Raw genomic sequence first — 25,124 nt, 5'->3', positions numbered from 1 at the left:
AGTCGAACTCTTTTCTCCATGTTTGGACCAAAGCTGTAATGAGGTCAGGAGCTAAGTGGCCCTGGCGGAATCCAAACTCTGTGTTAGTGAGCAGGCTATTGCTGAGCCAATGCCACTTGATAGCTCTGGTGATGATGCCTTCCATTACTTTGTTGATGTTTGGGTGTAGATTGATGGGGCGGTAATTGGCCGAGTTGGATTTGCCCTTTTTGTGTACAGGGCTCATCTTGGCAATTTCCCACTTTGTTGGGTAGATGCCAGTGTTGTAGGTGTACTGGTTAGGCTTGGCTAGGGGCACGGCTAGCACTAAAGCACAAGTCTTCGGCAGTATTGCCAGAATGTTGACAGGTCCCGTAGCTTTTGCTGTATCCGGTGTCTTCAGTCGTTTCTTGATATCAAGAGGAGTGAATCAAATTGACTGAAGACTGGCACTTATGATGCTGAGGATTCTGGAGGAGGCCAAAATAGATCATCCACTCAGCAATTTTGGCTGAAGATGATTGCAAATGCATCAGCCTTGTCTTTTGCATTGAGGTGCTGGGCTCCCCCATCATTGAGGATGGGGATATTTGTGGAGCTGCCTCCCCCAGTTAGTTATTTAATTTAATTGTCCACCACCATTCACGAATGGATGTGGTAGGACTGCAGAGCTTAGACCTGACCCTTTGGTTGTGGGATCGCTCATCTCTGTCTGTTGCATGCTACTTATGCTGTTTGGCATGCAAGTAGTCTTGTGTTGTAGCTGCATCTCATTTTTTTGGGTATGCCTGATGCTGCTTCTGACATGCCCTCCTGCACGCTTCTTTGAACCAGGGTTGATCCCCCTGGCTTGATGGTAATGGTAGAGTGGGAGATATGTCAGGCCATGAGGTTGCAGATTGTGATTGAATACAATTCTACTGATGCTATGGCTGCTCATTTGAGTTACTAGGTCTGTTCGAAATCTATCCCATTTAGCACGGTGGTAGTGCCACACAACAAAATGGAGGGTATCCTCAATGTGAAGACAGGACTTCGTCTCCACAAGGACTGTGTGGTGGTCACACCTACCAATACTATAATGGACAGATGCATCTGTGACAATTAGATTGGTTAGGATGAGGCCAAGTAGGTTTTTCTCTTGTTGATTCCCTCACAACCTGCCACAGACCCAGTCTAGCAGCTGTGTCCTTTAGGACTCAGCCTGCCCAGTCAGTAGTGGTGCTACCGAGCCACTCTTGGTGTTGGACATTGAAGTTCCCCACCAAGAGTACATTCTTTGCCCTTGCCACTCTCGGTGCTTCTTCCAATAGGTGTTCAACATGGAGGAGTACTGATTGATCAGCTGAGGAGAGGAGATGGGGGATAGGTGGTAATCACCAGAACGTTTCCTATGTTTGACCTGATGCCTTGGGACTTCATGGGGTCTGGAGTCAATGTTGAGGATTGCCAGGGCAACTCCTGACTGTATGCCACTGTGCTGCCACCTCTACTGGGTCTGTCCTTCCAGTGGGGACAGATCATACCCGGGGTGGCGATGGTGTCTGAGACATTGTACGGTGTGATTCCGTGAATATGACTACATCAGGCTGTTGCTTGACTAGTCTGTGGGACAGTTGTCCCAATTTTGGCACAAGCTGCCAGACGTTAATAAGGAGAACTTTGCAGGGATTATAGGACTAGGTGTGCCATTGTCGTTTCTAGTGCCTAGGGTGATACCGGGTGGTTCTTTTGATTTCATTCCTTATTGACTTTTTTGTAACGATTTGATACAACTGAGTGGCTTGCTAGGCCATTTCAGAAGGCATTTAAAAGTTGACCTTATTTCTGTGGGCCTGGAGTCACATATAGGCCAGACTAAATAAGAACCACAGATTTCCTTCCTTAAAAGACATTCGTGAGCAGATGGGTTTTTATGACAATTGGCAATGGTTTCATGGTCACCATTACTGAGACTTTAATTCCAGATTTATTAATTGAACTCAAATTCCAACAGCTCCAATGATGGGGTTTGAATCCTTGTCCGCAGAGCATTAGCCTGGGCCTCTTGATTGCTAGTCCAGTGACGTTACCACCACACCACTGCCTCCCCCTTAACACCACAGAAGGTGCATGTTAGGTAGGTCCTGCAAATCTTGATTATATAAGTCTCTTTCACTGCACATTACGGTCTTGTGACATTTAAAACAAATGTATACAGCATACACAGATTATTTGAGTGCTTGACTCTGTGGTTAAATGTAATGGTGCCTGTCTTTTTAAACTGCACGTCCTACCCCATCTTGGTTGATGGGGCAGTTAGCATCATGTGTTATTCACAATGCAGTATTCTTTGTTGCGTCATGGTTGTGTTTTTTATGGAGGAAGAATCTCGCATCTGCAGGAGTTTCAGCATTGCTGTTACTTTCAGGTGAACCATATAGTGTACCAGTAGGCCATCAGATTGCGGGTAATCTCCTGCCCCCCTGGCCCAGCCCCCCGGCAATCTCTGTTCTGTTGAAAATAGTTGAGTGTATTCATGATATTGAAATCGCATTTATGATATTAATCAGCAAAATATGGTTTGTTTGCTTTTGACAATGGTCCAGTATTTTTATAATTATATTTTCTGTTTTGCTACCGAGGGCAAAGTAAAATTGAGACTATCTTCAACCTAACATGCTTTGCTTTTTATCAAGGACGGTAATTTTTTTCCCCATTGTCTGTGGGGTTATTTTCTCTTTGTGCTCCTTAATTTCAAATCCGGCTGTCCCACAAACCTAGGCAGTCTTCCACTGTGCTATTGTGGGATGCATGTCAGTTTAAAAATGCTGCTCGTATAGTGCTCAGTCATTCGTCATCTCCTTTCAACGCTGAAAGCATCAGTGAGAACGAAAATAAAAAGGAAGAAACATTGTTTTGCTGTCATCATGACCTGCAGTGCAGCTCTGAAGCTAGCGTGAAGATGTTCCCAACTGTGCTTTTGATCTGAATTCCTGTAAAACTAAATATAATGTTTGACTGGCTGCCAATCATTTTTATTCCCTTACTGTCTTCCCATGATACCAGTTCATTTTCTGCTCTTGATCCTTGCACCATTGGTGAGATATTATTGGTGCAGACTTCATGGAGAGCTGTATTCTGTACCCTGTAATTGAGAATGGTAAATGGTTCAGTATTACAAAATATAGTGCTGACGGTCAGCTTGTTTTTTGGAGTTGCACCAACTCAAACTCCAATTTCAGTGTCATTTTACTGTTAAAGAAAAATTGTTCACTTCAACACACACTTCCTTACAAGGTTTAACATGTGGTGCAGATAAAAACTTAAAAAAAAGATTTTCTGCTTTTCCTACTTTCTATAAATATGTTAATAACTATATTTGCTCTATTTTTGGATAATATTCGCAGCAGTAGAGATGCACTCAAGTATTCATAAACATTCACCTTGAGTTCTTTTAAGCATTCTCCCTAGTTGATGCAAATTTCATTTGTGAGGAATGTGAGAAAACAACCTTGGCTTTTGCCGTTAACAATGCCACTATTGTGTTGACCACCTTAGGCGTGTATGAACTGTCTTGGGTTGGCCCATCCCCTTTTTTTTTGATTCCTGATTGAGGGACCTCAAAATGATTTTCATTGGGCATACAGCTAAGGTTGGAAATTCTGTTCAGTTTTTCACTGTGGTAGGTCTTGATTTCTGCACCTGGAATTTGATACAGACCTATGATATGATAGTTTCTGCACGTCTGTAAACTATGTAAGTGCTGTGCTGATGGGCTATAGGGTGTGGGATTAAGGAGCCTAAAATGTCTTGATATCCGGATCCTGCTGGATCATTATTTTCATAAAATATTTGAAAAATTATTTAGTTTACAGATATGCAGTGTGAGCACAGAAGTTGCATGAAAAAACATCATCCCAGCATTTGTGCAACATCATCCTAATGAAAATGAATCTCCTGTTTCCCCAAACAGAATTAGAATCATGGAAAAATTTGGAAATGAAAAGGCAAGCCAACTGACTATCTCTCTGTAGTGTCCAGGAAATATCAATACTTAATGAACTCTCTTGAATTTGCTGTTACAAATAATACGCATTGCCTCTCTTGGTAGCCTGTTCTATGAAGTCATCACTCTTGTAGGATCATAAATATTCCACATCTCCCTCAGCTACATTTGTGTCTTTGGTAGAATCACTAATTGTGTTAATGTAGGTTATTATTTTGTCTATGCCCTTTCTGCTCTTAAATATTTCCATAGGATTTCTCCGAGCCTTACCATTTTCTGATATACCCATTCACAACCACAATGGCAATTTGGGTGCCTAATCCCAGTTTTTCTGGGTGTGCTTATCTCAGAAAAAAAATTCAGATTCTGCAGTTGTGACTCTTGTGATCTTAACTCCTGCCCCCAATATACACACACAGGTTATAAAACCTGCTTGCCTTCCTCTCACTTATTTTTATCTCTGGGTGGTTCATCCTTTTTCCCTTCAAAATAAGGACTTTGATAAATTATTTCTTTTGAAGACAGTGGCCCACTAAAATTATTTTCTTTGACTTGATCTTCCCCTAACTTTAGCAGAACCTCCATTTTTGGAATCCAAGCATAGTCTACCTAAAAAGAGAGTTTCTTGTAGTAGCACTGTAGCTGTAACTTTTACTAAAAAGCAGTGGCTTTATAAAGAGATTAAAACTATGTTTAGTTTAACTGTTAAGAATTTCAGTAGCATTTTGGTTAACAAGGTCTGTAATTATGTCGCACTTATCCACATGTAGTTCTGTTAGGACTCCTCTATACTGCTGTCACATATAATGAATAGTGTAACAAAGCTGCCTGAAAATCTCTGAAGGGAATGTTTTGCAATGAGCAACATTGGCTATTGGACTTCAATATACCTTCTCTCTATCCCACCCCTGTGAATCTGTTTTACTTCTTAAATATCAAAAGCACTAATGTAAAGCTGAATACATTCATATTACTAATACCTCATGATCTAAACTGTTACAGATTATTTTCATGGAATTTAATAGTCTGATTACATTAATGGAACAGCAGAGCTGCAGAGTTCAGAAAAGTGTGCATATATGTATGCTGAATATCCTGTCTGACAAATATCATGTATTTCAGAACTATGAAACCACTTTAATGCATATTATTTCTTTGTCCCATTTTGGCACTATGCAGGTTAGCTTCCATGACTCTAGGGACTAATTCTAAAATCTCTTTAAATTGGGCGTGATATCTACATTAAGTGGCATCAAATATACAAGAAAATTTCTGCAAATACTGTATCATGTATCAGTACTGTATCATGAGCATTTATTTCGATAACTGTCCATACTGTGTAGACAACTAGCATTAGTCATGGTTTATAGTTTGAAATTATCAGACAGTATTCTATCTGTAATCATTTTACCATTCAGAATTTATTTAGCTCATGCGCAGTGCACCTTGTACCTGGAAATATTCTGCTTCAATATTCATGGCAGTTACTTAAGCAAATTCAGGTAGATTAGCAGTTTTGGACTGTGAATGCTGATTGCATCCTTGTTGCGTAAAATGGCAATGATCACTGCGTGTGTCTCTTGCTGCCAGCTTGCTGCTTTCAGTCCTGTCACAATGATAGAAATGACACATGTGATGCCTGGTTAAGCAGCTCATGCTTGGCCCAGCTGCAGATTTTCCTCCGCAGCTGGGCTGGCACACTACTTAGCTCGGATATATAACTGTTAATAAAAAAGATGGCAGGTCTCTTGTGTGGGACAAAAAAGAGCAGGAAGAAAGGTAGGAATGATTGTTTTTAGTTGATTTGTTGTTATTCTGAGTCTGCATGTGAAGTGATGAGTGGAGAACAATTTTGTCATTAATGCTAGGTAAATACACTGTGAGTTTATGCCATTTAAAGTACAGGCAAGAACAGCTGTGTTGGAGAATGTGTTCATGTCATTAGATGCAATCATGGTTACAAAGTCACTTCCTTATTTAAAAATCCTGATAAATTAACAATTCTCTATCTGTCAAAGAAAGCTTTAAGTCAATTTTAGTTACATCCAAGATGATTAAAATGAAAATGGTGTAATGCATTTGGCTCCCAATAGCTGGTATTGAGTTTTTGTAACCATTCATGAATCAGATGATGAACTGGGTTATTACAGAAGCCTCACTTCAGAGAGATTTATCAGAACATGAATTTGTTTATTCCAGTAAATGTCAAAAGCCTAACAAACTAGTTGTGGTTTGGTGCCACAGTCGATCAGTTTTCTCAAGTGACAGGTGGTTGGAAACCAACAATTGACACACGTCCTCCAGTATAATGTGTCATGTGATAATTCAGGAATATTATTGCACCCATTAATTTAGTGGGCTAGTGTATCTATTTATAAGGTTGGCTTCTCACCCACAAAGCCTCTACATATTTTGCATTAATTGGGAGTATGAGGTCAATGGACTGCAAATTCTTTCATGATCAGCAGCTAAGGTTTTGCATTTAATCACTGTTAGTAAAATGAGATTCTGTTTTGAAGATACTATTACACTATAAGCTTTCCAATGTTTTATCTAACCAGTTCTAGAAAATCCTATTCTATTTTTAATCTGGGAAACTGCTGTTCGTTTCAAGGTTTAAAATTTTTCTCCGTCCTATGCAATTAATTCTATGCAAGAGTACAGAATGTTGCTGCAGTAGTTTGCAAAGGATGATGGTTAGCCTATGAACTTTGATTCAAATGGTGAAAATAATGTTTGTTGTGCTACCATTTGACTAATGACTACATTCTGATCTGTTGTCCTAATAGTTTCCATCTGCAATAAAAAAATTAAAACCTTGAATACAGATTGAGGGTTGATATAATATAAATGTTTTTCAAACACCAATAGGCTTTATTTTGCAGAATGCTATAACTAGCTTAGTATTTATTTTGTAACAATATGATAAGACCAAACTCTCATTTACATTTCCAGCTCAAACCAAGTTTGCACAAATCACAAATTTGAAACTTGTGTAAGCTTCAGTTCTTGATGACCTTACCATAGAACCCCTGCCATGTGGATGCCGGCAAACTGCACTGCAGGGTTCATAGCATTGAAAAATGGGGCCTCTGTAAGCTTGCCTCCCTCCTGTGATGGATGCTTAAATATCTTTGTGGGCTTTTTACCCACTTTAGCAGCAATTTAAAAGGTTGAGGGGAAAATCTTAAATCGGTGTTAGGGGTCTTTAAACCAGCCAAGATGGCATAGTGCACACTCAGAAGTGTAATAATGTATTTCACGCTGTTTGTGAAGATGCCTTATTGTATAGTTGGGCTTATTTATGCATGAACATGGGGCTTGCCCTTGAAAATGCATCATGGGTGTTACAGGATAAAGTCATACAGTTATGATCAACATTACAAGTGGGCTAAAGAAAATGCAAGATGGTAGTGAGAGCTTAAGAGTTCACTTGCATAGCTCTTGATTTGTTGTATCCATTTAAAAAAAAATGAAAGCTTATCACCAGCCATTAGTACCTGCTTTTTTTGAACTATCACATTGCCTGATTTAAATTTTCTGCCAGGACCAATGGGACACTTATTTTTCCTCTGGACTTACCATTCTGCTTTCTTCCTTGCTAGTGAGTGACTTACAAGAAGAAGGTAAAAATGCCATCAATGCTCCATTGTCTCCAACACCCACAGACATTCATCCTGAGGACACCATGCTAGGTATTTAAGAATGCTAATGCATTATTTCTAATCTTCACTTTATATTTCTATTGTTTTCTTGAATGTCTAATAGGATAAAAAAAATTTCATTTTCTACATGGTGCTCGTGTGACATTTTCAGATGTTTATATCTTTAAGCCCTGTGATAGTGATAACTTGTTCTCAAATGTGTTGGTTTCCTTTGCTTGGAGCTCATTGTGAGCCTTTTCTCTCTGGTGTTGACATACAAAAAAAAATCCAATTTCTTAAAAAAATAGTATTGCCTCTTTCAACTGCTCACTTACTCTTTGTTGGATTCAATTATAGAGGAGAATGAAGAACGAACAATGATTGAGCCATATTCCAAGGAAGAGGCTAAGTTCAAAGAGCTTGTAAAGGTGAAGCGCTTGAATAAAATGTGTATTATATGCTGAATTCTCTGGTAACTTACGATCAAGCACAATTTGATCTTGCCTGATGTCACCTGTACAGATCCTATATATTACAAAATATATACTGCATTGTGAATTCCCTGGCAATTTGTGGCATAGTATAATTATTCCTTTTTATCTTACCATTTACCTGTCCTGTCGTTGCAGTGGCCAATTATACCCTATTAATAATGGCCTGCATCAATTTCAACTGTCAGTGTCATCAGGTTTTCAGGATTAACAATAATGCTAGGATTAGTTTAATTTTTTTAAAAAGGTGTTCCTGTATTGAATAAATAATTTTTAAAAATCAGGAAAAGGTCATGTCTCATCAACTTGATTGAACTTTTTGAGGTTACAAGGATTCTGCACAAAGGTAGCCTGGTCAACATAGTATGCTTGGATTTTCAAAAAACTTTTGACAATGTGACACACAGTGCACCAAGTTATAAATATGGACCTGTAGGATTCGAGGACAGACCCAGGGGTGAATAAGAAATGGGTTGTATTCTTGTAGGCACATGCTTATTATTAATGCTACTAGATCTGCGTGGGAAGTGGTTCCTGGTAGAATCAGTATTGGGATTATTCTTTTTCACCATCTTCATTAATAATTTGGATGAAGATGTAGCACATTTGCAGATGACACACACAATTGTGCTGGTGTTTGAACCCTGGATGAGAAGAAATGATGATATTCAGACCCTGATGCAATGGTGGAAAACCATGTGCATACCATGCTAGGTTCTGAACTAAAGTTTTTATGTTGGAAAGTGATCTACAAATGATAGTGCATGTGTTTAACAGTTCGTGATTAGTGCTTTGAGGATATAGCAAAGGCCAACGGAATATTAAGATTTTTAGGGCAATCCTATATAAAACAAAAAGCATTATAATGGCCTTTTACAACTTTGTGCCTCATCTGGAATACTATGACTATTTTTAACCCCTTCAAAGATGGGTAATGTAGAGGTGCTAGAAAAGGCACAGCAGATCTGCCAGCAGATTGAGACCTGTTTAAGAAAAGCCCTTTGTTGTCACTCTAGGCTTAGACAGCATCTGAATGTATTAGTTTGTTCATTTATGGAACAATAATTACAATTTTTAGGTTCTAATTGACTGGATTAATGATGTACTTGTAGAAGAAAGAATAATAGTGAAGACTCTTGAAGAAGATTTGTATGATGGACAGGTTCTGCAGAAGTTGCTGGGTAAGAATACAGCTTTTTCATTAAAACATAAGATTTCTTTAGTGATCCGGAAAGACTGTTAGGCCAAACAAGCCTGGTGTTTTTTTCATCAGTCAACTTCATCTTACCGCATTGATTAATTGTTTCTCTTTCTAGAAATACATGTTATTATCTATTCAATCCATCTGTCCTGACTCCTTCGTGGTAAATTATTCCACAATGCTATTATTCTTTGATGAGAATATTCGGCTTGGCTTAACTTCTTACCCCCCTTTTTAAACCTGTGTCCCCTACGTCCTTTCACCACAGTACATAATTTGCCTGGGTCAAATCAGTTTATTGTGACCATGACAAAAATAATCAATTACATAATTTCATAGGCCAGGAGTTTTCAGTCGGCGAACAGAGTAAAATGATGTGCGATGACGTTGGGTGGTGCGTCCCAACGTCATCGCGTTGTCTTGCAATGTGTTCGGCGGGCCCGGAGTCAGCTGCGTGCCTGCCGATAACTGATAGGTCTATTAAAACCATTAACGAATTAATTAGTGTCATTGTTTGCGTTGCCCATCCAACCTTAAGGTTGGCGGGCAGGTGAAAAGCCAAAGCAGCCTCCACGTTTTTTAGGAAATCTCAGCCACGAGCGGGATGAGGTTTCCTAAAGCTTTTACGACTTAAATAAAAATTTTATATGAAAAATAAAAACATGTCCCATCTTATGAGACAGGAGGAGACATGTCTCATTAAATTTTTAACTTCTGTAAAATTGTTTTTACAAATTGCTTCAATCTCCCTGAGGCAACTCCGTCCCTTGGAGATTGAAGCGCTCTTTCACGCGAATGCGCGGAAGAACACTGGCCCCTCCTCTCCCTGCCTGCACAGGTAGTGTTACACTGGGTGGGCCTTAATTGGCCCGCCCGCGTAAAACGGCTGTGTGGAGCAGATTGCGGGCGGTGGTCGGCTCCGCGACCGCCCCCACCCAATGCGGGAAAAGTTTAGGCCATAATCTTTGTTGCAGAAAACAAGCCCAATTTTATAGAATCATAGAGACTTGCAGTATAGGAGACTGCTCAGCCCATCATGTGGTAGTTGCAAACCCCTGCTTTTTTTGTCCACAACCCTATACATTCTTCATTATCAAACCTATTCAATTCCATTTTAAATTTATTTAAGAAATCCGCTTCCATCACCTCGCTCCAGTTGACATGTTCTAGACCCTGCCAACTCTTAATGATAAAGATATTACCCTCATTTCCTCTCCTCTGAAATGTTTTTTTTCCTGATCTGCTTAAACTTTATCTTTCATATATAAACTCTCTTACTCATGCATGTGGCCAGCACTGTGATCTTACTATCTTTCATGGCCTCTCTAATGCCTCGGTCTTGATTACCGGCATGGGCATATACAGCCACATCGTTCTCCCCACATCTGCCTATTCGCTTCCAATCTCATTTACCCAAGGGAAAATGCTGTCCCCTGTCATTTATAACCACGCTTTCAAACTCTCAATTGCTAACCCTTTGGCCTTCTATGTCCTACAATAACTGCAGTTGTGGTGATGTTCAACTGCACCCTCACCTCTACGTTTGTCCTTAACACCAGCAAAACCTTAAACAGTTGCACTTGTTGATATGACCCCCACATCTTCTTTTGTTCACATTTTAAGGTGAGCAGACTTGAGTGTATCTGGGACACAACTGGTTCAAGCGTGTGTCATTAAATCTGATTGGATTGCATAGAGTGCTATTGGGCCTTGTTGTCTTCTGCTAAAATCAGCTACTGTTCCAGGATCATCTTGGAAAGCAAAGATAACCTCTCGCCTTTTATCCCTCCCTTTAAAATGCTCTCACTTTTTCCAACAAATTTGAGGAGCAGATGGACTTCTTTCCTAATAAGATTGAAGACCCTTTTCAGCTGCCTTTGCTGCTTCCCTCCATTTCCTTTCTTACTTAATTAAAGCTCCTCCACACTTTAAACCCCCTTTTTGTGCTGAACTTTCATCATACTCTTTCTTTCCCATCTTCCCTTATCTCGTCTCTCAACTCGCTTGTCCATGAGACCCACCTCCAGCTTCCTTACCTCCATTTTTTTATCATTGTTCGGTCAATATACTAGAATTTTTTAGCATCATCTTGAGAACAGCATCATCACAAGGATTGCAGTGGTTCAAGAATAAGGCCACCAATAATCACCTTAATTTAACTAGAATTATTTAATAAATGCAACCTAGCTAACATAACCCACATTTGGAGAACAATTATAACTTAATAGTAATAGTGATCTCAGATTATCACTAACAACTTTGAGCAAAGCTAGTAAGCAGACTTATCTGAAGAACCTGTCACTAATCCTGAAATTTTTTGTGTAAGATCACAGTGGACTCTTAATCATTTTCTGCTTTACATCATTTGTCCCATTGTTAAACAGACTTCTGTATGAGGCACTTATAAACCTAGCTTTGGCCAGTAAAAAGTGTTACTGTATCAGTTTAAAAACTTGAAGTCAGCATGTTTTATTCTGTTAAATCTTAATTTTTCTTTTGCAGGAGTTTTCTAAAGCTTCAACTTGGTCACTTTTGTTTCTTTCTGTTCACGTAGAGAAACTTGCAAATCGAAAGCTTAATGTTGCTGAAGTGACACAGTCAGAAATAGGGCAGAAGCAGAAACTTCAAACTGTGTTGGAATCTGTGAATGACCTGCTTCGACCTCAAGGATGGGCTATTAAATGGAGTGTTGATTGTGAGTATAAGTGCTCTAAATCTGTCCTTTTTGTTTATACAAAACTTGTGGCACTGGTTAACTGAGATGGTACCAGACTAATGAAACATTTTCAGTTACAAATGTTTAAATTTCACTTTCACATTACATGAAAGGTGGATAAAGGTAACATTAAAATGCTGATTTCCTTGCAATAAAATTAATGAATGAATATTTCATCTCACATTTTAGTTTAAATTGGGTTTTAGTGAAAGAAAAATTGTGCTTATCACTTGATATGCTTGTGAAGTATTGCTCTTTCTAACAATCCATGGAGAATCCATTAACTTTGCTTTCTGATATATTGAAGTAAGCATGAGGAGCAGGTGAAAAGCAGGCCAGCAATGCCTTGTGAAAACTGTTTGGCCATTACCCTCATAGTACTTCCTTCCAGTCAGTTTTACTGGAGTTTTAAATTAAAGGAGCTTTTAGATTTATTTTTAATGGGATTCCTGAGAAAATCTTTTTACAATCTTCTTGATAAAATAATGCAATTAACTTGACAGGGTATAGTGATTACAATGCTTGGAGTAAGTATGATAAGGAATGTGTTGACCTGCCAAAGGTTTGCAGTATTACAGTAATTCTAGCTTATGCTTATTTATACCCATTGTGGTTCATGCTCTTCCTTAAAGCAGCATGTTCCATTCCTTATCAGGGGTAGGTTGCCTTTGTTAGTTTTGTTCCTTATCTCACCAACAGCACATGAGTGACTGGATATGGAGATATTTCCATGTGTTTGTTCTGCTCCTTTGTGGGAAAGTGTTTGGTCTCTGCTCCGCATAGCTTCCTGAAAGTCTTAAGAATTGAAAACATATCCTGCCAATTTTTGATGTAATGCACTGGTATGACATTCAGCAGTGCCCCCATTACAGGTGCCCTTTCGTTCATTTGTTGCAAGCAGTTTACTGCTCACAGCTTAAAGCTGCCAGCAGTGAATATTTGCATTTGTACTTCCCTTTCCGTTGAAAGCCTGCATAACCAAAATTCCTCCTGCCTTGATAAAAATGTTGTCTTTCTGTCTTCTTGCACTCTATCTGAATTTAAAAAGCTCATTGATTTGTGCTTACTTTCGCTACTGCACGCTAATTCGCTGCGGAGACTATACTCTTCTGGCAGTTGCGTCAACAAGCATAGTTAAGAGATTTGTTTCCTGTTGGCCAATGGACTCTGATGTCATAAATAAAGGTAGTTGCCATCTTTATTTCTTATGCCGTCAGGGGACAGTTTGTCCATGAGCTGATTGAGAAGTGAATGTAACCTAAGTATAAAATGACACAAGTTCTCACTGTATACAATGAAATGAGAAAATTATTCCTTGGGATATCACCTAATGGGAGAGCCTCTCCTGTTGCATCATATTCTGAAGAGCAGCTGGTCTCCTAGCTGGTGAAGTATACAAAGTAAATATCCTTTAACCACAGGACTAAGTTGTTATTTTCCTTTCATATAGTTTACTTTTATAAATAAAGATGTACTTTAAAGAATCATTACAATGCAGACATTACTATTTTACTAAAATAGATTTTTTTTTCTTTTTCTGGAGATAAGGATTGTTTACTTGCTTTCCAATGAAGTCATTTTAATATATTTTATGATCATGTGGGAAAATTATGTTGAAGCATTTCCACATTCATCTTAACGAATTTGTATGCATGAATATGTAATTCTTTATGCTTTTAATTAGGATGCTTTGGGCTATAGATTTTCTCATGACAGCTGCTAATGCTGCTGTTAAATTGACTGGAGTGTGTTTCTGTTTGCTGAGATTCCTGTAAGTTTTAGAGAAGTTTTCGCATTTCTGCCTTGGCAAATAAAAGTAAAGAGTAGTCAGCAGATATGTCAAAAGGGAAGGCCATGCTTGATAAGCCTATTAAATCCTTTGAAGAGGTGACAAAAAAAGTAGACAAGGATAATGCAGAAGATTAATTGATGTTAATTTTCAAAATGTCTTTGAGAAGGTACTACATAGGGCTCAAGAGTAAGGTCAGAGCGTATGGAGTTAAAGGACATATAGCAGAGTGGATAGCAAGCTGGCTAAAACCAGAGAGTAGGGGTTAAGGGTAACCACTGTTGTTAACAAATTACCTTAATCTTTTGGATGCAGGAATCAGAGGTACAATTTCAAAATTTACAGATGAGACCAAATTGGAAGGTGTAGTCATTCAAAGGAAGAATGTGACAAAAATGAAAGACCATTATAAACTAGCAGAATGGGCATAAATGAATTTCAATTTCAATATAAACAAGTGTGAGCTGGTGCAATTTGGTAGGAAGAATAAGGAGACCACATAACTGCTTAGACAATAGTCTGAATAGAGTGGTAAAGGGACCTAAGGCGACAGATACACAAATCACTAAAAGCAACATGGGCAATTAAGGCCATAAAAAGGTAATTCAAGCACTGGGGTTCATTTCTAGAGGGCTAGAGCTGAAAAACAGAGAAGTTATATTAAACATATATCAAACCTTGGTTAGACCACACTTGGACTACTGTGTACAGTTTTGGTCGTCTTTTATAAAAAGGGATATATTACCATTGGAGATGGTGCAAAAGAACTCACAAAATAGAGAGGATATACTTAAGGGGAAAGGCTGTACAGGCTGGCTCTCTTTTTCTGGAAAAGAGAAGGCTTAGGTGTGACCTGATGGAGATTTTACATCTACCCCACAAAACATCCATCACTAGGGTAAAGGGTGTTTGCAAAAATGTTTCCACTTGCATGTGTCTAGAACAAGGGGCCATAGATATAAGATAGTCACTAATAAACTTAATAGGAAATTCAAGCGAAACTCCTTTACCTAAACATTGTAAGAATGTGGCATATGCAAGGTATTGGTGAGGCAAATAGCATGGATGCATTTAATGGGAAGCTAGATAAGCCCACAAGGGAGAGGAATGGTTGGATTGCTGATAGGGCGGGAGAAGGCTCACCTGGAGCATAAACACCAGCATAGACCAGTTGGGCCAAATGGCCTGTTTCTGTGCTGTGTACTCGATGTAACGTAAGAAAAATGTAAATGATTGCACAGAAGTTGTGATATAGAACCCTTGAAAACTGTTAGCTGGGTGGTGTTTTGATAAATTTATTTACTTTTCAGCGATCCACACAAAAAACATGGTCGCTATTCTTCACCTTCTTGTGGCTTTAGCCATGCATTTCCGAGCACCCATCAGATTGCCAGAACATGTCTCCGTGCAGGTGGTGGTTGTACGGGTAAGTGAAGCATCATTCTTTAGAGATAATTTAGTAAGTATAGATTCTTGAAGTCATTCATGTGGCTGCTTAATTTAACTTTGCATTCTGTGATATCGAACAGTTTGTTGTGGAAAATGGAGAAAGATGTCTGTAAGAAATGCCTCTCAAAACTAGGGAATTTTCCAGGAGTCATTATAATTTCTTCAGTTGAGATTGAAAGAATTTAAATTTCTACAGCAGTCCACATGCTGGTAATAGGAAATAAACCTGAGATTGCAAGTATCCCTTAGAAGCATTGTTATATGGTGTAACAGAGGGAATGTGGTTAGCCATTATTGAGTAGGTATCTAAATTGAGAGTAATATGGAACATTCCTTGTTTCAGTCCTACTCATGCCCCCTCTCTCACCTCTTTTTCCAGCATATTTGATGACTATACCAGTAAGTTTCCTGCTTTCACTCTGAACTGCTTTGCAAACACCTCTGTTTAGTCTGCAAGCATGACCCTGATAATTTTTTAATTTTCCAGGTTGCTCTCATGCTGACTTCTGTCCTTGGGCTTGTGCCATGTTCTAAAGAAGTTCAGTGTAAGCTTGAGGAGCAGGACGTCATCTTTCGATTAGGCTCTTCACAGCTACTCGGCTAAAAATGGAGTTCAACAATTTCGGACTGTAATCTCTGCCCCCATTATTTCCTTTTTTCTTTTGCAGTTTATAGTCTCATTTCCCCTTGTTTTTGCTCTCGGGACAGTAGCTGTTCATCAGTCTGCCGTTCACACCTCCTCTAGACACATTTTTTGTTTTTATACTTGACCTATTATCTCTCCCTTTGGTTCTCTACCACCAATCTTTTGTCATTTAATCTCTCCTGTTTTCCACCCCATCACAAATCTTTTTTTACTACTTCCCACCGTTTCTCCATTTACCTTGCTTTAAACCTATTATTGCTGAATAAAGAGACATGTCGAAGCTTTACATCTTGCACTCATCAGGATACTTTCAAGAATACCAAACAAAGGGAAAACAACAATTTATACAGTGAGAGAGGTGCTGATTGTTTGGCAAGTGTTACATTTCTAACTTTTCCCAGTTCTGGTGAAAGGTCATTGATCTGAAATGTTAACTCTTTTCCTTGCTCCACAAATGCTGCCAGACCTGAGTATTTCTAGCATTTTCTATTTTAATTTCAGCTTTCCAGCATCTGCAGTATTTTGCTTCTGAAATATGCTCCTTCAGTTTGCTTCCAATCATGCATCTCTCTTCCTAGAAAAGCTTAAGGAATGATGTGCATTGTGTCTAACCATAAAGCTGTGTATGTCTTTGGTCAACAGAGTCTGAGGAAAAGGACAACCTTAAAACTGCCCATAATCTGTTTGAAGAAAGCAATCTGATCAATTTACTCTGTTTGTAAATTTTCTGACATGTATCTTCTTTTCTCCAGTCCCTGCCTTGCACTATGTCGAGGGGAAGCTTGCGAGTAGGATTGTATGCCCATTCATCCATCTCCACTAATTCATAGCTATTTTTCTTTTTGTAATTATTCTTTGTCATTGGTTGGCCTTTCTTCTCTTTGTAATCTGAGTCTTGTTTTATTTTAAAAATGTGTTTAATCTCTTTTAAGGGATAGTTTCCTTTAGGTATTTTCCCAGTTACCCAGGCAAGGTAATGGCATAGTAGTTTTGTCAATGGACTAGTATTCCAGAGCTAAAAGCAAAAAACTCAGCAGGTCTGGCAGCATCTGCAGAGAGGAACACAATTAACGCTTTGAATCCATATGACTCTTCAACAGACCTAAGTAAAAATAGAATATAGGTGATATTATCTAAGGAATGTGCTAATTAAGGGTAGAAAGCAGGACAAGCAAGGTACAGATAGTCCTAATGGGGGTGGGGTGGGGGGAAGGAATCGAAATAGGCTAAAAGGTTGAGATATACCAATGGATGGGAATACATTTAAAAATAATGGAAATAGGAAAAGAAAATTCTATATAAATTATTGGGAAAAAAGGTGGGGGGGGATCGGAAAGGGGCTGGGGATGGAGGAGAGAGTTCATGATCTAAAATTGTTCAACTCAGTATTCAGTCCGGAAGGCTGTAAAGTACCTAGTCGGAAGATGAGGTGCTGTTCCTCCAGTTTGCGTTGAGCTTCACTGGAACAATGCAGCAAGCCAAAGATGGATATGTGGGCAAGAGAGCAGGGTGGAGTCTTGAAATGGCAAGCGACAGGGAGGTCTGGGTCATGCTTGTGGACAGACCGAAGGTGTTCTGCAAAACTATCACCCAGTCTGCATTTGGTCTCTCCAATGTAAAGGAAACCGCATCGGTAGCAACGAATGCAGTAGACTAAATTGAGGGAAGTGCAAGTGAAATGCTGCTTCACTTGAAAGGAGTGTTTGGACCCTTGGATGGTGAGGAGAGGGGAAGTAAAGGGGGCAAGTGTTGCACCTTCTGCGGTTGCATGGGAAGGTACCATGGGAGGGGGTTGAGGTGTAGGGGATGATGGAGGACTGGGCCAGGGTGTCCCAGAGGGAATAATCCCTGCAGAATGCCGCCGGGGTGGGTGAAGGGAAGATGTGTTTGGTAGTAGCATTATGCTGGAGTTGGCGGAAATGGCGGAGAATGATCCTTTGAAGACAGAGGCTGGTGAGGTGGTAAGTGAGGACAAGGGGGACCCAATCATGTTTCTGGGAGGAGAGGAAGGTGTGAGGGCGGATGCGCGGGAGATGGGCCGGACACGGTTGGGGGCCCTGTCAACCACCGTGGGTGGAAAACCTTGGTTAAGGAAGAAGGAAGACATGTCAGAGGAACTGTTTTTGAAAGTGGCATCTTCAGAACAGATGCGACAGAGGCGAAGGACCTGAGAGAATGGGATGGAGTCCTTACAGGAAGCAGGGTGTGAGGAGCTGTAGTTGAGGTAGCTGTGGGAGTCGGTAGGCTTGGTGGACAGTCTATCACCAGAAATTGAGACAGAAAGGTCATGGAAGGGAAGGGAAGTGATGGAGATGGACCATGTGAAAAAGATGGAGGGGTTGAAATTGGAAGCAAAATTAATAAATATTTCCTGGTCCCGCGAGAGTATGAAGCGGCACCGAAGTAATCATCAATGTACCAGAGAAAGAATTGTGGGAGGGGTCCTGAGTAGGACTGGAACAAGGAATGTTCCACATACTCCATAAAGAGACAGGCACAACCATGCCATGCGGGTACCCATAGCCACATCTTTTATTTGGAGGAAGTGAGAGGAGTTAAAGGAGAAATTGTTCAGTGTGAGAACAAGTTCAGCCAGACGGAGGAGAGTAGTGGTGGATAGGGATTGTTCGGGCCTCTGTTCGAGGAAGAAGCAGAGAGCCATCAGACCATCCATGGTGAAGAGGAGGCGGTTGGGGCCAGGGAACTGGAAATTGTTAATATGGTGTAGGGTGAGGAATCACGGATGTAGGTGGGAAGGGACTGGACAAGGGGAGAGAGAAGGGAGTCAAGATAGCAAGAAATGAGTTCCGTGGGGCAGGAACAAGCTGACACGATCGGTCTGTCGGGACAGTCCTGATTGTGGATTTTGGGTAGGAGGTAGAAGCGGGCCATCCGAGGTTGGGAGACTATGAGGTTGGAAGCTGTGGAACGAAGATCTCCAGAGGAGATGAGGTCAATAACAGTCCTGGAAATAATGGCTTGATGTTCAGTGGTGGGGTCATGGTCCAGGGGGAGATAGGAGGAAGTGTCTGCGAGTTGACGCTCAGCCTCTGCGAGGTAGAGGTCAGTGCGCCAGACAACAATAGCACCACCCTTGTCAGCAGGTTTGACGACAATGTCAGGGTTCAACCTGAGAGAACGGAGTGCAGCAAGTTCAGGGAGAGACAGGTTAGAGTGGGTGAGAGGAGCAGAGAAATTGAGACGATTAATGTCACGCCAACAGTTCTCAATTAAAAGATGATTTTTCTTTTCCCACCTATTTCCATTATTTTTAAATGTATTTCCGTCCATTGTTTTATCTCTACCTTTTAGCCTATCTCGATTCCTTCGCACACACACACACACACACACACACACCCACACACACAACCCCCCCCCCCCCCCCCCAGGGCTATTTGTACCTTGCTTGTCCTGCTTTCTAACCTTAATTAGCACATTCCTTAGATAATATCACCACCTTCAACACCTCTTTACCTTTTGTCTATGACATCTTTTGGTTATCTCCACCTATCATTGGCCCTTTATCCAGCTCTACCTGTCCCACAACCGCCCCCCCCCCTTTAAACCAGCTTATATTTCACCTCCCTTCTATTTTTACTTAGTTCTGTTGAAGAGTCATACAGACTCGAAACGTTAACTGTGTTCCTCTCTGCAGATGCTGCCAGACCTGCTGAGTTTTTCCAGGTATTTTTATTTTTGTTTTAGTATTCCAGAGGTCTGGGTTAATGCTCTGGGGGCTTGGGTTAGAACCCAATCTGGAATTAAAAGTCTGATGATCACCATGAAACCATTGCTGATTGTTATAAAAAACCATCTGGTTCACTAATGTCCTATAGGGAAGAAAATCTGCTGTCCTTACCTGGTCTGGCCTACATGTGATTCCAGACCCACAGCAATGTGGTTGACTCTTAAATGCCCTCTGAACGAGGGCAGTTAGGGATGGGCAATAAATGGTGTCCTAGCCAGCGACGCCCACATCCCATGAACGAATAAGGGGGAAAAAAATTAAAGTTCTGGCTGCAGTCTTTATAGTACTTGTTCCGATCTGCAAATCACCCAGAGATACTTTGTTTTGTAGGTAGGGGATCAAGCTGAAGGTGACAATCCTATTGATTGTCGGTTGTGGTCTTCTGGCCAGGTGTTAGGAAACCTGCTGGCAGGTGATGGGGGTCCTGCCAGCAAGCAGCAGTCACTGTGGGAGATGGAATCTGCTTCTTCCTGGCCCTTAATAACAATACAATATGCTTGAAAAATAAATCAATACTGATAGTGATTTAATCTCTTCAGGCCCAAATTCAAATCCAGTTTTTACCAGATATTTGGACTCTGCTGTCCTCTGTCACAAAGGTGTGTTCGTAGGCTGTGTTTTATTATTATACTTCCTTTGTTAAATTCTGTTGTAATTAGAAGAGGAGGAAATGGGTGTATAATGTAAGAAACAAACGTCAGTTAGAAATTTTATGTAGCTGGTTTTTGAAAAATTAGTGTTTTGTGAGTTGATAAGTATCTCTCTCCCTCTCCTTCCCCCACCCACCACCACTACATGGGGAAAAACATGAATGTTACTCTTCAGAAATAAAATCGTGCAGACCAGGTTTGGTACAGGCCACATCAAATAGACTGATGAGACTAACATCATGCTGACTAACTGCTATATTGCAGATGAGGTCTGGAGCAAAAACTACCTCTGTTCTTGGAAATTCAGAAGAAATTTCTAAGTATTGACTTTGGAAAAAGGGAAGGAAATAAAACGAGACATCTATTAACCCCAAATCTGGTTGTAGGAAGATTTAATTTTTTTTAACCATTAATCTAGGTGCAGGGTGCAGCTTTAAATAAATAACTTTGGTTGCTTATAAGATAGCAAACTAGAAATGCCATATAGCATAATTCCCAGTTTTTAAATGTTAATGATGCTAAAACTGAAAATGGTGACAGTAGAAGAAACGATAAAGTTTTACAAAATTCGATTGAACAATGTATCAGATGGGGCTGTTATGTTGAAGTCTGGAAATTTGGGCTGGAACTTCTGGGCTCCCCAGCATTGGATTGAGGGATACCCTAAAGATGTGCAGTGTAATCTCTTTCGGAACTTCACAGGCAAGAGTTTGCGCGGCAATTGCCCTGTGCTGGGAACGATCAGAAAATGCGATTTAAATCGGATGGTTCCGGCTGTGTTACACCCAGAAAAAGTTAGAATTAAAACCTCTTCTAATTTTTGGGTAGCTATTGTGAAGACCAAGACTGGACTGGACCCCCCCCACCCCCCGAGGTCCATAAAAAAGGCTGCGAGTCCTTCTTCGATCTGACTCTGCTGGATTGCGAAGCTGTGCCTCGAGGACAGCTGCACTGCCTCGATCTCTCCTGACCTTTTGTTTTATTCGTTCATGGGATGTGAGCGTCGCTGTCTAGGCCAGCCTTTATTGCCCATCCCTAATTGCCCTTGTTCAGAGGGCATTTAAGAGTCAACCACATGGCTGTGGGCCTGGAGTTACATGTAGGCCAGACCAGGTAAACCCAGAAGGGTTTTTAAGACAACCAGCAATGGTTTCACGGCCATCATCAGCCATTGAATTCAAATTTCACAGTCTGCTGTGATGGGATTCGAACCCAGGTTCCCCAGAGCATTACCTTCAGTCTCTGGAATACTAATCAGTGACAATACCACTACAGCACTGCTTCCCCTGAATTGAAATGTTGGGCAAGACAGGCACAGAAGAAATTTAGAGTCAGTAATTGGGCACGGAGTGGCAGTCCGACGCTGATTGCCACTCCAAGGGAGTTATGGCCTATTATGTTAAAACATTTGAGCTGTGCTTTCATCTGCTGTTTACAATTTGCTTCTATTGTGTACATCCACAGTTATTAAAGTTCAAAAGTTTTGCAAGGACTTTATAAGCACACCTTATGAGCTTGAGCGAGGAAGATTTATTCAAGATGACAAAATCTAAATCTATGTTTTTATCATTTTAGACTTCAGTAATGTTTCCCACTGTAGTCCCTGGTCATTCAATCTCAAAAACGTATGTAGTGCAATAAAATAAAGGCGCAGGATCTACGGCAGAGGTTAATAATGATCATCTCTCAACCCCTTCTCTTTCTGCTATTTCTTCATCTCAAATTGTTGACCCCTGTTGGTGTACATCCTTGGGTGCCCTCAGGTACTTCAGACCAGTGTCATTCTTCAATGAGGCAAGACAATAAGCTTTATGAAGCAATTTGACACTGAAGACACCACATTTGAGCTCAACTTTTCCTTTGCCCAGTACTCCCAGCAGGTCTTGCTGAATAGTGGAATTGGGCACTCTGGCTATTTTTTTCCACTTCCAGCCCAGAATGCTAAGGCCAATTGTAAGAGCCCTAATTCCTCACCTGAATTCCCTGGCTGTGATAACCTAACTCAACATAGACTGGTGAATTTTCTGGATAACATAGCTTTAAGACCTTGTTATAGTGGTAAATAGAGATAGGTACAACACTGGAATATTTTAATTTACAGAAGGAAGATTTACCTTCTCCACTTCTTGGTACTGCAATTGTATAATTGCATTGTTAATTTTATTACAAACTGCAGACAGATGATATCTTTGTAAAAAGGTTAAGTTGATTTTGCTTCTGATTAGTTGACTTTGTAATTTTTTTTACTGTGCTCCAGAAGCGGGAGGGCATACTTCAGACATCACATGTTACAGAAGAGTTCACCAGTACAACAGAGTAAGTTGAACTTTACCATTTGTCCCAAATCTAAATCCAGCACAGACTAGTTAGGGGAAAAAAAAATCAAGCTGCACTATTACCTCCAGAAGTTGAATTTGTTTAAAAATTAGGCTCATTTTGTATAGTTGAAACCATGCCAAAACTGGCGAAAGAACATTTTGAGGGGATTTGGGTGCTTTCCAGTGCAAATTGCCATGATTTTACATAAGAAGTAATCTGGAAGGTAGCAAACTCTGTGTGAGCAATTTGTTGATATGTTCATTGGAAATAGTTGCTCTGACCCTCTCTGTGGGACAAATAACATAGATTCTATATCTCAGGCTAAAATTGCTAAACAGGTTTATTAAGAAATAAAAATAGAAGCAAAATCAGACAACAAATATACAAATCATTTAAATGAAAGATTGAATTATACTGCCACTGTCTGTATAAATTTTGTGGCAATAACGGAATTGAAAAGCTGGGAAAAGGCTCTGGTGTTAACCAGGTACACTAAGTGGCCTGTTAAGTCAACACCAGCATCAAATATGCAGGCTCAAAATGCCTGCGACAATAGACACCCACTCCCTGATGGGTCAGTAGTCCCTAATTCTTAACGCTGTCGCCTTTTTCCAGTAAAATTGGTAAGGTTTTTAAGCAGTTATGACCTCGGTAGAGAGCCTGTGAACATGTTGACCTCTGTTAACAGATTAATGGCCAAATTGGACAGCCCAGTTTGATTGTTGCAAGCTATCTTGTTTCAAGTTTTCATGTTAACAATAAGGCAAGAGAACTTTTCTCTTCTGTATCTTTTTTAAGGCCATATATTTTTCTCCTATCTATCAGCAATCTCTCGTGTTGAGGCTGATTCTTTCTTGTGGAAATGAGATGTCAGTGTTGGCTGTGGGTTTGCAGATGGTTTGTGAGCCCTAGCTTAGCATTGTGGACTCCCCCACAGTGAGGATATTGGTAGTTGGCTGGTAGAGGTGGTGCCAGGCTGTTGTCTCAAACTGCTACCTCACTGTGGCTCTGACACCGTTCTCTCTCAGTGGCTGGTCTTGTTGATTTGAAGGACTTGACACCATTTTTGATGATGAATCACCATTTTGGTCATGGTTGGGCATCTGCTTCCCATGCATTGAGGTTAATAAAGCAGACCTTCACAGAGACTTCGAGATTGTCTTAGAAACATTTCCTTTGACTTTGGTGTGAATGGTTTCCCTTTTGTTTGAAGGACAACTATCTACCCCCCTCCACCTTCACTGGCTAACCTTCTTCAGAAGGCATCATTGTAAAGATAAACTTTACCAGTTAAGAAATCTAGCTAATGAAGATTTTCTGTTTTGTGGTATCCTTCCCTCCTCAGCCACTCTGTGATGTTAGCTACATGGATGACCTGCGCGTGTGCTGAAGTGACTGCATTTATGTAAACGAGGACTGACATGTTGAATTGGCCTGATAGCCAATCCAGGCTGCCCAACTTCAGACGAGCATTATCTGCTGCTAATGAGTGGACTCCCATGTTCTGTATGAAATGGTCAAATCTCACTGAAACAAATTTGTAGGACACGTGCTGATCATTTCAATAACTTAAACTATAGCGTTCCCCCAGATTAAGTACATCTTGTCTGATACAGATTAGAGCTGTTTCAAATATAAACATCTGCCTTGCTTGTGCGACATTTCCAATTTCTTCACCAGCAATCTGTATTGCTTCACTGAAACTGCCATCCAATATTCAGATATGATCTGTGAGCCTGTGCGTATGAGAAATTGAACTAACTGCACTTGAAGCCATTGAAGTGAGAAAATATCCCATCAATCTGGGTTGGATTGAACTGTGGGATCTGGAAGTGATGGGAATAGCTATATTATATGAACAATAGATGACCAAGACATGAATATGGATGTGCAACAATGCCTTTGCATATGTAGGTGCGCTAAAATAAGAATCTACTTTCTGCGTATCATTTTCACAGAAAAACTTCAGTAACCCTGATTAATATGCCCCTTTCTCTGTCACGTGATGTGAAAAAACATAGGAAGGAAAAGCAAACAAAACATCTTTCTTAAATATAATCTATCCCAAGAGTTAGGATGGCTGTGAGAACAACTCTAACCTGGTTCTGAGGTTAATTGATCCCATCTAAACTCTTATTGTGTTCCAACTGGACCTATTCCCCTAATTGTCATTTATTTTCTAAATAATACGAGGTTTGCCAAATATTATAGAATTAGATGTATGAGCTCTGTCTTATTCAAGAATGTTTAAAAGTTGACCAGAATTCTATTATGAATGAGAGATAACCTAACTATAAGTTTATTTGGTTCCAATTCTTGACTGGTCTGTCATATTCTGTATTACAGGATGATGATGGGGAGATTCGGTAAGTAAAGAGCCAAATAAATTGAGTCTTTGCACCAAAACTCAAAGCACCAAATAGTTTTGTTTTATTCTGTTGATTTTTAGTGCATGATGGTATTGTATCCCTATTAGAAAGGCATTCCTTTCTTTTATTGCTGCG

The 25,124-nt window shown here is 40.1% G+C and overlaps 1 protein-coding gene across 2 annotated transcripts in view; it reads left to right on the top strand.

Moving 5' to 3' along the window:
• The window catches only part of parvb (parvin, beta), a 73,425-nt gene that overhangs the window by 29,272 nt on the left and 19,029 nt on the right, over positions 1–25,124 (top strand). For both annotated transcript variants that reach the window (XM_041216317.1, XM_041216318.1), the window contains exons 2-8: positions 7,573–7,662; positions 7,969–8,039; positions 9,181–9,283; positions 11,858–11,998; positions 15,119–15,234; positions 22,559–22,617; positions 24,967–24,986. In XM_041216317.1, coding sequence (XP_041072251.1) covers positions 7,573–7,662; positions 7,969–8,039; positions 9,181–9,283; positions 11,858–11,998; positions 15,119–15,234; positions 22,559–22,617; positions 24,967–24,986 — 600 coding nt within the window. The remainder of the gene's footprint in view (positions 1–7,572; positions 7,663–7,968; positions 8,040–9,180; positions 9,284–11,857; positions 11,999–15,118; positions 15,235–22,558; positions 22,618–24,966; positions 24,987–25,124) is intronic.

The sequence above is a fragment of the Carcharodon carcharias genome, chromosome 21 (assembly GCF_017639515.1).
Source record: "Carcharodon carcharias isolate sCarCar2 chromosome 21, sCarCar2.pri, whole genome shotgun sequence".
Lineage (NCBI taxonomy): Eukaryota > Metazoa > Chordata > Chondrichthyes > Lamniformes > Lamnidae > Carcharodon > Carcharodon carcharias.
The sequence above is the reverse complement of the archived record's forward strand: the minus strand, read 5'-3'. Positions and strand labels throughout refer to the sequence as shown.